The 16,708-nt window shown below is 40.0% G+C and overlaps 1 protein-coding gene across 1 annotated transcript in view; it reads left to right on the top strand.

Annotated features, from left to right (window-relative positions):
• The window catches only part of mmp17a (matrix metallopeptidase 17a), a 172,693-nt gene that overhangs the window by 106,359 nt on the left and 49,626 nt on the right, over positions 1–16,708 (top strand). Inside the window, exon 4 of the mRNA XM_072455258.1 lies at positions 13,081–13,370. Within this exon, the coding sequence (XP_072311359.1) occupies positions 13,081–13,370 (290 nt within the window). The remainder of the gene's footprint in view (positions 1–13,080; positions 13,371–16,708) is intronic.

The following is a 16,708-nucleotide window of genomic DNA, read 5'->3' as shown; positions in this document are numbered from 1 at the left end:
TGTCTTAACTAAAGACAGTTGTGACAGCAGCACATAAGAAGTTTGGACAGCTGTTCCTCTGCTTGAACAAACTCGGCTCTTAAAAGCAAACGAATGGAGCTGTTTACAAAAATATTTCCTTTCTGACAATCTGTGAAATGTATTTATTTTCAGACGGAATGAATTAAGAGTGACTAAATGCTTTTGAAACTCATTTGAACGAGACAGCTTGAACAGTAGTCTTTATTCTTTGAAATTACTTTTTAATTTGAAAACACAGACGACTGAGCACGAGGTAAAGTTTATAATGATTTTGACAATGAAATTGGTTTTCATTATTAAGGCAAATTAGACAAAGAAAGTAGGTTTGCAAATGGATCTCAGCTTCGACCAGTACAAACGACACGTGTTGGTTAATAGTGATATATCGGTGCTTACATCTGTGTCCGTGTTATCGAGGAATAGTTTCATATATTGTAATATTGTATCGAGCTCTAATTTTGTCTATTTGTTGTGAAAATAGAAGCGCAACGAAGCCAGCGGTGACTGAATCTTTTCTCAATCATCATAAAAAAGTTACATCAAAGAAAATGTTTATAGTTTTGACAAAAGAGAAAGATTAATTTGTGAACTTAACTACAAATTCACTTCATACTGTCAAATGGAAAATATTTGTTTTCAGCCACAACAGCAGGTCAAATATCAGTATTGGCTGAAAAACACATATCAGACGATATCAGTCCAACAGAAATGTGTTGAAACACATCTTTTAAAGTATTAGTTGAGGTTTAATTATAAGGAAAATTTGAAATGTTGGTCAGATTGATCACAAAAGTGCAGAAATAATGACTTTATACCCTTATTGGAAAGTTTGCGTCATTCTTACGTTTTAAAATATATTTTTGTAGCATTATTGACTATAAGTGATATACTCAATATTCAATGTTTGCAGATCTTTAATACTGTGACATTCATGATATTCTCTAAATGTTGATGTGTTGCACGTTTAATCGGACCATCCTTACCAGCCAGTATTTCACAGAAGTAACTCACCACTGTGATGAGAAAATGAAGAATAGTGTCTAGTGTCAGATTTTAAACACATACACATTTTAAAATGTAAGAAAACATCATAAGCTAGACCAGCTACACATTTGATTCACTTATTCAGTTTTGTTTTTATGTTTTTTCATTTTAAAAATGTTTTTGAAGTTGTTGTTTTGGTCCCCGCTTTTGGAACACTTGTGCCTTTGGAAATAAAGTGAAAATAATTTTGTCCTTGGGAAATAAACCCGCCCTGCTGACAGTGTAGACCAGGGGAAAATGTCCGATGGCATATGAAGAAATTGCTTCTCTGAATGTTTCCAATTTTGTTATTCATCAACTTGTCTGAACTTAATATGTGATCATCCACCGGGGTGGGGCGTGAACTCAGCAGTTTCAATCAAAATCAATAACGTTCACAATTGAAAAAACCTGGTGCAAATATCAGCGAGCCAGCACGTTTCCTGGCAGCACGTTCCCTTTCGTTGACAAGCAAGGACACAGTCAATAGTGCGAGTGAAATATGCTCATCTGATTGTATATACTTTCATGGACCGTGGAGGCAGCAGTGGTTGGGTGACACTGACATGCATAATTCATCCATTTACTGGCTCCAATTCGGTCTATCTCGCCACAATGCGTCTTTTTTTTGCCTCCGGTCCGGCCGCTATAAGCACTGCTGTGAAGATATACAGCGTCCAAGAGAGGCTTTATGCTGCTGAATATCTTTATTATGTTAGAGTGCTGTAAAGACGTCCATCTGAGTGAGGATTTATATATTTCCAAGCCTGCACTTGAGTTGTCCATGTTTCCTATTCTTTGGCAAAGCAATATCTATATCGCAAGAAATTAAACTGGCTATTGCAATAACTCTAGGTTTTTATTCTTATTTTTAAAGCTGGGCTACTCAGCTGTATTCTTATAGATTTTGTGTTGGCTGTGTGAGGGTTTCGGTTTGGCCCCTGGAAAAGCTGTGGCTGTCCATCTGCCAAACTTCATGCCTGTGAATAATGGTAAAGTGTCAAAGGGTTTGTGAGAGCGAGGAATGAGTTTTGAGAGATTTAAATACCTACTTCGCCTTTTACATTATTTTACCTTATATTTCTAGGATTCGTGACTCCTGTAGCGCTTTAAAATATGTTTCCCTAGTAAAATATTTACAAGGCGTTAATATGCACAAGTCATCTGTTTGCATTTATTATTTATCACTCGGTTATTGAAAATGTATGTTATTACAATCATCTGTACATAGTTTATTAACACACACATGATATTGGGTAATGGAGTATAGACATTTATAAGGTATTATAAGCTAACTTCTAATAGATAGCAATAGTTTGTTATACACAAATAACTAAATTAAAGGCTTATAAACAGTTAACTAAGGACTACTAACGAAGTGTTACCATGATATTTAAATAGGGTTTTGTCTCTGTTAAGATATTCCTTTATTGTCCCACATGGGGAAATTTCATTGGTGCAACGCAGGTAGATACAGAGGTAGATACAGAAGAACAGATCACTTATAGGAAGTCTGAAAAACACTTTCAGTAGAAGATCTCCTATAAATAAAAACTCCCATAGACACATAAATAAATAAATAAATACCATTGCATGTGATCCCGACAGTAATTGCACATATGACAGAATTGCACATCAGTATTAGGTTAGGTCAGTATTGCGACGGGATAACGTGACGATCTCCGGGTAAGACGACTGTTCTCCACAGTTTCATGAGTTCCTCCTTTGTGGAAACGCGGTACGGCGCCGGCCGGGGGGCGGGGCCGGAGCCGGGGGGGCGGGGCCGGAGCCGGGGGGGCGGGGCCGGAGCCGGGGGGCGGGGCCGGAGCCGGGGGACTCAGAGCCAAGACACATCGCCACGACACGACGAAAACACTCAATCCAGCCGAATAAAGTCAAAACAAGTTAATTTAAAGCGATTCCAGTGCGTGTCCCGATCGTTCGTGAAGTTCCTCTTTCATATAAACGTGTATATAAACGTGTACCGACGACACGCCGTACTTTAGCGCGGCCGGAGGGCGCGGGGGGGGCTGGTGGGCTCGCTCGGAGCTAGCTCACGTCAAAAACGCTCAAATCCAGCCGAAAAAAGTCAAAAACAGTTGAATTAAAAAAAATATTCCAGCGCGTGTCCCTATCGTACAGTAAAATAGAAAAAATATACTAACTATATTTACAAAATATAGGAGATAAAGCACAATAAGTGTGAGAAAGAAGAGAGAGCATTTACACCGGGCTGCTAGCTGTACCAGCGCCTTATGACGTAAATTTATCTCCTTTATATTTTTTACAATGTTTACATTTTACAAAATGTCTGATTCAAAATGTAAATTTAAATATTGCAATATTAAACACAGTTATCAAATATCACATTTATTGCGTAGCCCTATTTTGCCAAAGCTTCTGCAACATCCTGAGGCTTAGATACGATGCATTAAATTCAACTGTCACGGGATTGACATTCCAGGAAATAAATATTTATACTATAATGAATCTACCTGATGAGTGGGCGCTCCATATTTAATATTTCAGTAGGCGGAGTAGCAATATGATATGATCAGAGGCAGGTTTACGTCCTTAGACAAATCAATTTTACTATCAGCTTGTGATCATGTGATTGCTTCTTCCTGCATTCAATCTATCATTTTTATCTCAGCAGTTTGTATTATACTTTGTCATATCAATGGTTTTCAAACTTCAAACAAACTAAATAATTGGCTTTCCAAGATCCGGGACAAAACCATCACCATAATTATTCTAAAGAAGGAATTTCCCAAAAGAACAGACACAGATTTGAATAAATGTGTCTCTATCCACGTGTCCTTGTATTTGTTTTCATGACACACTCGATGGATCACATGACACTTGCACTCGCCTTCACTTGTAAACAATCTTTCCTGATATCGGGGAGTGTGTGTTGTGGCCATGGGTCTATTATGTCTCTGCTTCATGTGAGACAAATTACCACTGTAAAATATCCTAACGTCTGCAAACTTTGTGTCGAATCTTACAATCTTCTAGTGTGCAACCGGCTTTAAGGTTAATGTTTTTGCTGTGTTGCTTTACCTCAGTTGCAGTAAGTTTGCATCACCGGTAAATATTTGCTAAATTGCTGTTCTACTACAGGTTTACTGTGGCATCCATTTAAGTGACTTATGGTTAATTTTCCACTCATTTTTCCAGAGCAAAGGCCATGCCAACTTGAGAACAGGATTGTATCTCAGAAGCTAAGCAGGATGTGGTCTGGTTTGGACCAGTGTGGACTGGTGTGGACTAGTGTGGACTAGTGTGGACTAGTGTGGACTAGTGTGGACTGGTGTGGACTAGTGTGGACTAGTGTGGACTGGTGTGGACTAGTGTGGACTAGTGTGGACTAGTGTGGACTGTTGTGGACTGTCGTGGACTGTCGTGGTCTGTTGTGGACTTGTGTGGACTGTTGTGGACTGTTGTGGTCTGGTGTGGACTAGTGTGGACTGTTGTGGTCTGGTGTGGACTGTTGTGGACTGTTGTGGACTGTCGTGGTCTGGTGTGGACTGTTGTGGTCTGTTGTGGACTAGTATGGACTTGTGTGGACTGGTGTGGACTGCTGTGGTCTGTTGTGGACTGGTGTGGACTGGTGTGGACAAGTGTGGTCTGTTGTGGACTGGTGTGGACTAGTGTGGACTGTTGTGGACTGGTGTGGTCTGGTGTGGACTGTTGTGGACTGTTGTGGACTGGTGTGGTCTGGTGTGGACTGTTGTGGACTGTTGTGGACTGTTGTGGACTGTTGTGGACTGGTGTGGTCTGGTGTGGACTGGTGTGGACTGTTGTGGACTGTTGTGGACTGTTGTGGACTGTTGTGGACTGGTGTGGACTGGTGTGGACTGGTGTGGTCTGGTGTGGACTGGTGTGGACTAGTGTGGACTGGTGTGGACTAGTGTGGACTGGTGTGGACTAGTGTGGACTAGTGTGGTCTGGTGTGGACTGGTGTGGTCTGGTGTGGACTAGTGTGGACTAGTGTGGACTGGTGTGGACTAGTGTGGTCTGGTGTGGACTGGTGTGGACTGGTGTGGTCTGGTGTGGTGTGGTCTGGTGTGGACTAGTGTGGACTAGTGTGGTCTGGTGTGGACTGGTGTGGACTGGTGTGGTCTGGTGTGGACTAGTGTGGACTGGTGTGGACTAGTGTGGACTAGTGTGGTCTGGTGTGGTCTGGTGTGGACTGGTGTGGTCTGGTGTGGTCTGGTGTGGTCTGGTGTGGACTGGTGTGGTCTGGTGTGGACTAGTGTGGACTGGTGTGGTCTGGTGTGGACTGGTGTGGACTGGTGTGGACTGGTGTGGTCTGGTGTGGACTAGTGTGGACTGGTGTGGACTAGTGTGGACTGGTGTGGACTGGTGTGGACTAGTGTGGACTGGTGTGGACTGGTGTGGACTAGTGTGGACTAGTGTGGACTGGTGTGGACTGTGTTGGAGACAGCTGGTAGTGGGCTGCCACAGTGGGGCAACTGTGTTTGCATTGTTTTGTCCTTGGGCAAGACACATCACCTCTGAACACTGGTGTATGAAGGAAACGACATGTAAATTAGCCCATGACCACAATCTGATGTGTTACAGCATGCATATCATGAATGTTCATTAATATTCACTTGTTATAAACAACACTTGCCGTGTTTGGAGGAAGAAGGATGATTATCATTCCAAGAACAATAAAGAAAAAAAGAAAAAAAATGGTCCGCACAAGTCGATTAGCTCCAAAGATATTTATTTTCTTCCCACCGCATTGACGTTTTCGCAGCGGGGCAAGGAGTGGCTCTGTGAGAACCATATCAAGTCATATACGTCATAAGGCGCTGGTACAGCTGGCAGCCCGGTGTAAACGCTCTCTCTTCTTTCTCACACTTATTGTGCTTTATCTCCTATATTTTGTAAATATAGTTAGTATATTTTTTCTATTTTACTGTACGATAGGGACACGCGCTGGAATAGTTTTTTAATTCAACTGTTTTTGACTTTTTTCGGCTGGATTTGAGCGTTTTTCGTTGCGTTCGTTGTGTTGTTGTGATGTGAGCTAGCTCCGAGTGAGCCCACCCCCCGGCCGGCGCCGTACCGCGTTTCCACAAAGGAGGAACTCATGAAACTGCAGAGAACAGTCGTCTTACCCGGAGATCGTCACGTTATCCCGTCGCAATACTGACCTAACCTAATACTGATGTGCAATTCTGTCATATGTGCAATTGCTGTTGGAATTCATGTGCAATTACTGTGAAATCCATGTGCAATCTATGTGCTGTCGTGACACATATTCATGTGCAATTACTGTCGGGATCACATGCAATGGTATTTATTTATTTTTTTGTCTATGGGAGTTTTTGTTTATTTATAGGAGATCTTCTACTGAAAGTGTTTTTCAGACTTCCTATAAGTGATCTGTTCTTCTGTATCTACCTCTGTATCTACCTGCGTTGCACCAATGAAATTTCCCCATGTGGGACAATAAAGGAATATCTTATCTTATCTTATCTTAAGGTTCTGGAGTGGTCTAGCCAGTGTCCAGACCTAAATTCAATATAACATCTTTGGAGGGAGCTGAATCTCCGTGTTGCTCAGCGACAGCCCCGAAAACCTGACGGAGCTAGAGAGGATCTGTGTGGAGGAGAGGGTCAAATTCCCTGCTGCAGTGTGTGCAAACCTGGTCAAGAACTACAGGAAGTGTTTGACCTCTGTAATTGTAAAAGCTTCTCTACCAAATAAGAACTTTTTCCCCCCAGGGGTTCATCTACTTATTTGCAGCAATAACATACAAATAAATTATTTGAAAATCATACATTGTAAGGCTGAGCAAAAAAATATGTCTGTTTGCCGTAACCCGACCGATCCGGTACGAAACTAGCCGACGAAAAAAAAAATCGGCATTTTGTTGAAAAATGTCAATATCTTTTATTTTTCAATTAATTCGCCGCCTCACCAACTTTGCTGAACCACCGTGTCTACTATTTTATCACGTTATTAAACCTGTCTTTCATCTCAAAGGACTGAAAACGCACTGCACACCGCATGTGCGTCTCCATTTTCAGTCCCCACATACGTTTAAAATAAAACAAACCATGCGTAGGAGTCAACGTATTGTCTTGTACAAGTTGATGTGCCCTTGTCGGCACCACTGACATGTCCATAGTAATGCCAGGCTCTGTCAGGGTGTGAAATTTTGTTGCGTCAGCACAACAAACATGGCGGCGCCCGTGTCCCCCGCATGTTCCCCCCGCTCGCCTTCGCTACCAAAATAAAGGATAACGGCGTACAAAAGGTCGATTGAAATGTCTTAAAATTGTGAGATTTAGTCTCCTGATTGGGTTGATAGAAACGTTCCATCATTGACTGTTGAAGCCTGACCCCTGGTGGTCATTCCGACTCAAAAAATGACAAAATTTGGATCTTTTTTTTAGCCTTTTAAGTAAAAAAAAATAAGAATTTGCCTACCGTCCGACCCAGATGAAAAATGTTGACTCGGGTTACAGCAAACAGACAATTTATTTGGGGTAGCCTGATTTCTGCATTTTTTTTCTCCTTTTTTCTCTCTCAGTGGAAATGCACCCTGATGAATATGTTCAGACCCCTCTATAATTTCTAAGTGGGAGAACTTGGGTGTTCAAATACTTATTTTTCTCACTGTAAATATACACTGGACTGGTTGGGTGTTGAATCAGATCGTCTTGCTTTTGGAGCCAGTAACCAAAATGTGTCAATATAAATATTTAAAATCTACAATATGGCCAACTTAAATACACTTTTGTAACAATCTTTGCATCTCTGTCATAATTATAATTCTCTGTACTCAGTGAAAACTGCAATGCCCTGTTGTGGTGAGGCTATTCCTTTGGACTAAACTCTGAAGGCATTATCAGTATTTTAATGCCATAGTAACACGTTTTTTAGGGCTTCTGTGGGTCTTTGGGACTTGATGTGGGATTCTGAGCCGCTCTGACCTTGGACCATCTCATTCTCTCTTATACGAAGGGAGTGTGTCCATATTTACACACTGACACAGCTGCTCTATCTTCCCCTGCTCTATCTCGTCCGCCCCCCGCCCCGGTCCATCTGAATTAGGACTAATAAGCAGGTGAATTGTCTGTGGAGCTGAAGCCATTTGCGGTGCCCTTGGTTAACCGTGGTTAGCTGTCAGGGTCAGGTGGTGCTGGCAGGATGAATAAGTGGCTGTGTGTAGGCACATTTTGTGAGCAGATGCAGCACAGGAATTATTCATAGTATTTACAGTGCGCTCAGGAACTGCCAGCACTAAAAGGCGATCAGATTGGAGACTGAAGTGCTCGCTGAATCAATCTGCATTAACCCTGCTTAATGCATTTGAAATACAAGGCCTATCCGTCAAATTTGATGAATTGCCTTTGATTGTGTTTTAAGATTTGTGATGAGACTACAGAAAACGTGTTTGCTTTCATTTTGTGGAACGTATTTGCTTATAAAGTGACTATAGTGTACATTGTAGTCAGTCCCTCCCACATTCTGTTCAAATGTATAAAGGTGAAAAAGAAAAGTGGCGTCTAAAAAACTCTCCAAACAGTTCAACCACTCGTAATCTGCCATGTTTTGTTTGACATGAATGGACCATACTGTTTTCTGATTGGTTAATCTGTCAGTCAGGTCCACTTGAAGAGGGTCTGAATACAGAGGTCCTAGGGAAGCAAAGGATTTTTGATTTTTATAAAAACACTACTGTTAAGGAATGTGTTTCAAAAAAAGTACAGTCTTGAATGTTTTTAATAATGCTAATCCAATAGAAAGTGTTTTAAAATTGATGTAACATGTCCCATTATCCCCCTGTCCATGGAGAAAAGTTCAGACTTTTGACAAACAAATTGGGCCGTTTTTTGAGTTAAATGAAAATAAATAAAATCAATAGTGAAAGCAATTTTTGTTCATCAAAATAAATCCGTCATAAAATCATGAGATCAATTCATATTTGTGCCTCTTTTCTTTTGCCTTCTCGCCCAGCACTGACCTTCAGCAAGTCCCTTTATCTATTTTAAAAACACTTTGTTTCAACAACCTCGAATCAACAACAATCCCATTTGCTCATTTCCTATGAACATTGTTCAATCTTTTTGTCACCTTTTTAAAGAGCTGTTGTAATTGTGTGTGTTACAAAAATGCTTTTAATTGAAACAACATGCTTTCCACGGACAAAGGATTGATTAAGTGCCCAACACTCAGCAAGATATTTCATTCTTGTAGCTCTAATTATAATTGATTGAATTGGAATGATAATATGTATGTATTATTGTAAATGTTAATAAAACAAAGTTGAGAAGTTCCCCAGCCCATTGCAGCCTAATTAATATTCTAAAGTGGCCACTCAATATAAAGCTGTTTGCATTCATTAAGAATGTTGCTCTGAGGGCACCACACAATAGATTCTGGCCAGAGCTGCAGAAAGGCAATTGTTTAGTGGCTCCATGCTGATGTAGATGCATTTGTTAATTATTACATTAAATAGCCGCACTAATGAGAGTGTTCGGCTCAGTGGGCCACGGGACAGCACAGAGAAAACGGTTTAAGACAATAATGTGATGGAGATGACAAACATGTTAGCAAGGGAAAGATGAACGCTTGAATTTGACCAGCGTGGCAGAAATCTGATGGCTCTGCTCTCAAAAATCATCCTTTAAATATTGTTAATATGTTTAATCAATGTTTCAAACGGTTCATCTTAAAATTATTTTATTTATCTTGAGTCAACATAGAGTGATTAAATTGGAAAAAGGTGACAAGTTAGAAATAAGTTGGGAAAATATATAATATACACATGCATCTCAATGGAGAACCACAAAATCTCATGTTTGGAAAGGATTCTTAAAAACGTATTGCAGTATTTGATTACTTATGTAAAGGTGTGCACTGTTTTCTGGGAAATACTATAGTTACTGGAGGAACTGGTTTCCAGGTGGCCCATCAGGTCACAAATACTGGACTAAGATTAAGAAAACACTGCAGATCCTTTTCAATATTGGCTTCAGAATTATGCCTCAAAACTCCTGCAACGGACACAATAAATGGACCTGGAATGAATGGTACCTTTGGAGCATACTTTTGGCAGCAGGGGAAACGCCCATCACAAAGAAATGGATGACAAACTGAACCAACGATCAAAGACTAAACACAAATTAAAACTGACATACATGAAATGGAAAAATTACGTTTGGACTCAATTTGAAAAAGGATTCATGTGACGGACTTTGGCCTAAATGAGACACGTAGGTTGTGCAACTTAAGCCTTACTTTTATGGAAATATTTCTGAATTTTTTTGCTTTTTTTTGTTTAGCATTTCTTTTTTTGGTTGTAGTGTACGTTGTTATTTATTGAGTGAACACAATATCCTTAAGTCTTGTACTGTTGCACTGTTTTGGGTAAAGAGGAGAAAGATCGAGGTGTGTGTCATATTTTATACATAATGTGAGTATCAGAACTGGGCAGAACATCCACACTTGAAGGAAAGAGGAGTTTGTCAAAGCAAGAAAATGTGTTAGATAATGTAAAATGCTGCGTGAGGATATGGCGTTATGTTTAATGAAAAAAGACCTTTGAAATTTAGAATGCAAGATTACAAAAATATGATATTCCGTCTGTAAAACTCAATAAAACTATGAAAATCTAAACAAACCATTCATCACAGGACTTATCAAAATCGTTAGAATTTGATTAAAGCCAGAAATTAGGGTTTGAACCACTTACATTGAATTTGGAAAGGAATTTTTCCTTGCAACTTCACTTAATCTTATTTTATTATAGCTATTTAAAAAGTGACATTTGATGAAGGACTAAAAGACTACTTTATTATGGCACAGACTACAGAGGGATCAGAATGAAAATAAAGAAAAGTTAAAAATAAAGATGAAGCAACTTGATGTGATTGATTCTTATCCATGTGCTAAAGTAAAAGAACAGTTCTCTGACATGATGCAACTTCTGATCAGACTCATAGAATTATTATTGGTTCTATTTTTTTTTCAAATTGAGTTGTAAATATATTTTTTAGAGTTAATTTTAAGTAAAACAGTTAGTTAGTTAGTTAGTTAGTTTGGATTAAAAATTGAATAATAACTGTTAACCAACATTAAGTTCAACATGAACTCTTATTAAAAGTCTGTGTCTAATTATTGGGTAATGCTTAATCATTTAAGCTAAATTGAAAAAGCATTTAACTGTTTAAACTTTATCTTTCAAAATTATATTCTCTTAAACTGTTCTTAAAACAAGTTGACCACTGGAACATAAGTGCTTGTTTTTGGCATGTTTTTCCGAATATAACCTTATAATTGGGAATCAATATATCGTTTTCTAAAACATAAAACTAAAACATCCACTTATAAAAATAAAATTGTAGAAACGCTTTAGAGTGCCCTTTATTCCAACAGATCAAATAAATGTATCCCCTCTTTTATTTTAAGTCAAAACTTTAAACCCAAATATCTCAGAACCTACTGGAGCGCAGCGAGAACCTTGTAATGAGGAGATGAAGGTGCCAGAAAGTGCATGAAAAGGTCAGAGGTCAAACGTAAACAACAGGGAGGACAGTGCAGACCTGCCCGGGTTTGGCAGAGAACTGGTTTGTAAGATTTTGGCTGGAGCTTTTCTGGCTGCGGTTCAGAAGTGACACTGGAGTTAAAGGTCCGGTCACCTTCATTAAAAGCTTGAGTGGTCCGGGCAGCTGTGGGACTAGAGACGTGTGTAAAGGAGGGCTACTACAGAAACATAACTCAACCAGGTTAAACTCAGTGGCAAAGGGCATTCTGGTCAAAGTACACATTTTAAACACTGGAGAATTGACAAAAAGACTGAAATAGGCCTATATAAACTGACAAATGAATAAAATAATGACATGCATGGATCTAAACTACAGGGTTAGCAGTTTTGTGTAGTTCTTATCACTTACAGGGAGATTTAGCTGTTTTTGAGTCCCCTAAAAGGTCTTTGCACCTCTGATTCTCAATCTCCGCATCAAGACCCTGAACTCTCGATACACGATTTGTCTTTGTGGATGTGGCCCTTTTTTCTCATAGTTTTTGTAGGTTCTGTATCAAACTAAATCATTGGCCATTGTCCAGAAAAGAATCCAGCTCAAACTTGGCAGGAAAAGCTCCAGCCACAAGATGATGTTTAAAATGATTAATGAATCCGATCAAATTGAGTTGGAAATATGCTGACTTCAGATTTGGTTACATTTTTCTAGTTTTTGTGGTCTATGTTTTGGAAATACCAGACTTGAGCCATGATTTAAGATGTTTTCTTTCTAATTACATCAACTTCAAATGATATCAGACGTTACATTGGGACAATTACTTTGACAGGATAAGTTTCCCCATTTTTTTTCATCTTGAGTATGTGCTTGGACTACTACTTTGTACTTTTACTTGAACAATATTATTTGAAAGAAACATTATTCTTATTTGAATTCAATTTGTCTTCTCTACCCACCTCTTTGTGTCCATTGTAGTTTATTTTTGAGTAAATAATTGTCCATCAGTTAGCCATCACATAAGCAGCCTCTTAGACACATTATCCATTCTGACACACAATGAACTCTAAATGCACTTTTTCAAATAATTTATGTTATGATTTGACCAATAGATTAATTATATGAAATATGCATTCCGTAAATGCCCCAGTATGTATTGTTTGTTACTGGCATGGGAATTGTACAAGCTCTGATGTTCAGACATGTGTTTATGATAAAGGAGATTAAAAGCTCTGTTCAACAGACATATTCTGCATTCATCCATAAATGGGCTTTTGTAGTCTCCACAGCATTTGCCTTTGTTTTGTGAACGCTTTGAGCAAAAACTACAATACGTTGAAACGGTTGACTTTATGAAATATTGGTTTGTGCAGTAGTTATTTTATCTAGAATTGTAGCAGAGATTTTCTGATCTTTGATTTCTGGCATTTTGGGGTTATTATTGGCAATTTCTTCTTAATCAAGTAATTTGGACGGGCTTAAAAGAAAATAAAAAGTTGTTAAAACCTATCCTGTGTTTTGTCCCTTGCAGGGTGAGGACGTTCCCTAAGGACTCGGCTGGTCTGCTGGGCAGAGACACAGTGCGAGCGCTCATGTACTACGCCCTGAAGGTGTGGAGTGACATCGCCCCTCTGAACTTCCATGAGGTGGCAGGCAGCGACGCAGACATCCAGATCGACTTCACTAAAGACGACCATAACGACGGCTTCCCCTTCGACGGACCTGGAGGCACGGTGGCCCACGCCTTCTTCCCCGGAGAGAGGTTCACTGCCGGGGACACGCACTTTGATGATGACGAGGCCTGGACCTTCAGATCACCAGGTATGACATCACTGACAGTAATAGTCTTGTGCTCATGGGCGGAGCCAGGCCCTGGCCCGCTCTGTCCAGAAGTCCAGGATGTTTTAATCTTTTAAAAATGCATCTTGACCACACTAAGTGGATAGCACAACAGGTAGAGTGTTGGGTTGTAATGCAGGTGACCAGAGTTCAAATCCATCAGTGGCTTCAATTCTCTTTATCCATTTCATTGGTTATTTTTGTTGAACTGATGTATGATTGGCTGCATGTAGAAAGTGGGCGGGAGCGTAGAAAGTGAGCGGTGTTTACAGCACGTCACGCAATCTGACCAATTTGGCCTTTTCTATCATTTAACTGAGGTTTTGCAAAAAGTGCAGGGCATAAATAAGAGCAGATCGACTGGAAAAAAGAGACAAGTTTATCTAACATAGAATAGACAACAACAGCACATGATCGTTCAAACCATGAATTCATTGCGGTTGTCGGTGTAGCAGTGGCTCAGGTTTTATTCATCTACAAAGCTAAAGCAGAGAAACTACAGGACAAACAGCTCACTGAGGAGGGTGTCTACTAAAGGTAAGACTGACTTTTACTTTCAATAAAGATCAGTCTAATTCTAAAACAGCACTTTGTTCCTAAAGTGTTGACTAGCCTAGACAGCAGAGCATCAGTCTGTGGACTTTAGTGTTATGAGTTCAAGCCCTGTCTGGGGCATGTTTTTCATATTTGTTTTGTCACTGATTGTTTAAATCAGAACACCAAGATGTACAATTTCTTGAATAACTAAATGTCACCTCTGCTGTTCTGTTCAACGTTTTTTGGAGGGAGGAGTTGTCTCAGAAGGCAAAAAGTCTGTCTTTGCCTTTGGAGGGTTACTGTCTGTAACTGCACTAAAACCACATCATATTGGCCAGAATGAACCCCCTCCCTTTTTCTTTGGGCTAAGCCCCGGATGTTTAGAATGTCTGGCTCCGCCTCTGCTTGTGCTTTTGTATTGCGGGAAATTCAGGTTGCTTTATTTTTTTTAAACTAAAACTTTCTACATGATAAATACAATGAACTTCATCCACCAACTCAAAAATAGTGTTATCACAATGCTCACATTTCAAACTATAGGCTTAATATCCAACAATCTTCTTCCGCTTATCCGGGGTCTAAGCAGGGACTCCCAGACTTCTGTCACCCCAGACACTTCCTGCTCCTCCAGGGAGGATCCTCAGGCTTTCCCAAGTGTCCTGGGTCTTCCCCGCTCTTCCCTCTTTCCGGTGGGACATGCCCAGGTTCGACTATTGACCTTATTCTGCCCAGCTCACTTCCTCTTTTATCCAAGAATCAGCTCTTCCGTTGTAATCGCACTTCCGGTCCAGCAGGAACTCCCTTGGTTTAAATGGAGAACAAGCGAAAAATCTAAAATATACTATAAAGTAGATTCATTTGTGTAAAATGTCCAACAAGTCAACAAGGTACTAATTCCCTGGGCGGCCTGAAAACAGCATTTTAGCCCATGTTAAACTTATTTTCTCTCGAGGTCGTCAGCCCTGTGTTTTCTAATTCAACCTGAAAAAGGATTACGTCATATGGCGCCGCCCAGACAGGCTTCTGGAGTAAGGTGAATAAATCAAATTCTCCTCTCCAGTACCTGGAATAGGCCTTTCCGGGGAGGCTCGGGAGTGTGATCCCTCTGTAGTTGGACACACACTCCGGTCCCCCTTGAACAGAGGGACCACCACCCCGGTCTGCAGAGACGTGTCAGCCAAGACAGTCCTACAACATCCAGAGACTTAAGGTACTCGGGGCTCTCATCCACCCCTGGAGCCACAGAGGAGTGCCAACTAACTATTATTGGCCGCAATGATCAAACTCAGTGTTTCAGAGATTGTGGATCATTTCATTTATTTATTATTTACAAATAATCAAGGGCAAAATAAAACCAGACAAAGCTCTGAGGAGTGAAGTGGATTTCTGCAACTCAAGCCTCACATTTATTAAGCTTCAAATGTATTCCTGCTTTGATTTGAATTTTCATTTGAGGAATGATTTACCCATCGTCTCATAATGACTCAAAATATTTATTCTATTCTATTAAATATGAATCTATTAAGCGAGAGAGCGAGTAGTTTGAGGTGACAAACTATCATAAATTCTCTTCAAAAACACATAATTGACTATTTAATCAAATCAGTAAAGTTAAAGCAATGATTTTAGTGTGTTTATTACATTTACCTGAGTGAACTTTCCTGCTGTCATTTACTACACTTTACAGCAAACGCATTACTACTACTATTTTATCAAGATCACATCATTTTAATTTTAATTATCAGTAAATGTCAAATGTACAGGGTTTGATTTCTCACAAACGTCTCCAGAGAGATTTTTTGATTATATTAGAAGGTGGAAAGGGAATAAGATGTTTAATCTGATTCGTTTTTAACTGATTAGCTTTTACAACTTCATTTAATGACAAAGATAAAGTCCAAAGGTTACGTTTCCGCCTTGTTGCCATTCATTACCACTATTCCTTCTGTCGTTATGGCGTTATTTATGTTTTTGCACGATGCAGGAGCTCTATAGACTGTACTTTTTAACACAAAACAATAGTACTTTCTTTATGTTGCCAAACTAGTTCCTGTAAAGATAATTATAAATCTTAGGAAATTTCAAATTGTGTCCTGTTTACATTATTATTCATGTTTTTATTTATTTTTTAGGATTACTACTTGTTCAAATGAGGAGTTCTCAATAGTCTCAATAGTATTTTTGCATTGATTAGTAACAGTTGTGATACTTTTGACAACCCTTCAAGAGTTCTATTTCAGTTGTTGGCACAGAATGACAGCCTCATGTTTACTCTTAGTCTAGATGAATTTATTATGATGTGTTTTGTTTTTTAATGAATCCTTACTTTATACAGGTTTGCTCCCCTTATTGACCAGTACTCGCAGTAATGTCCCTGATATTTGTGCCTCCGCCTGTCTGTGTACTTGACAGAGAGTGAATGTTGCAACTTCAGTGAAAGAGGTCAAAGAAGTGCATCCGTCTTTTGAGCCGTGTACTGACAAGGACACGAGCTTAGATGAACACGTTTCCTCCGCTCTTGACGGCCCAACCGCCTTGAGGATGTCTGATCTGGTCTGGTCTTTGGCTAAGCCGTGTTGGGCCCGGTTAGAGCTGGGGCGGGGATCGCTGGGAAAGCCGGGTGCGGTTGTGAGGCGGCAATCGCTCAGTGTCCAGCTCAGACCAGGGCAAACTGTCATGATCGTCAATGATACGCTCAGGAGGTCAAGTCAAGCCTCTGGCAGTGGAATCGTGTGCTTTGGAGCTGAGTTTTGACTTTGGGGGAAGGGATTTGGCTGTACTGG

The sequence above is a fragment of the Eucyclogobius newberryi genome, unplaced genomic scaffold, assembly GCF_026437365.1.
Source record: "Eucyclogobius newberryi isolate DKJ021-1_F unplaced genomic scaffold, fEucNew1.0.hap1 SCAF_2, whole genome shotgun sequence".
Taxonomy (NCBI): Eukaryota; Metazoa; Chordata; class Actinopteri; order Gobiiformes; family Gobiidae; genus Eucyclogobius; species Eucyclogobius newberryi.
The sequence above is the reverse complement of the archived record's forward strand: the minus strand, read 5'-3'. Positions and strand labels throughout refer to the sequence as shown.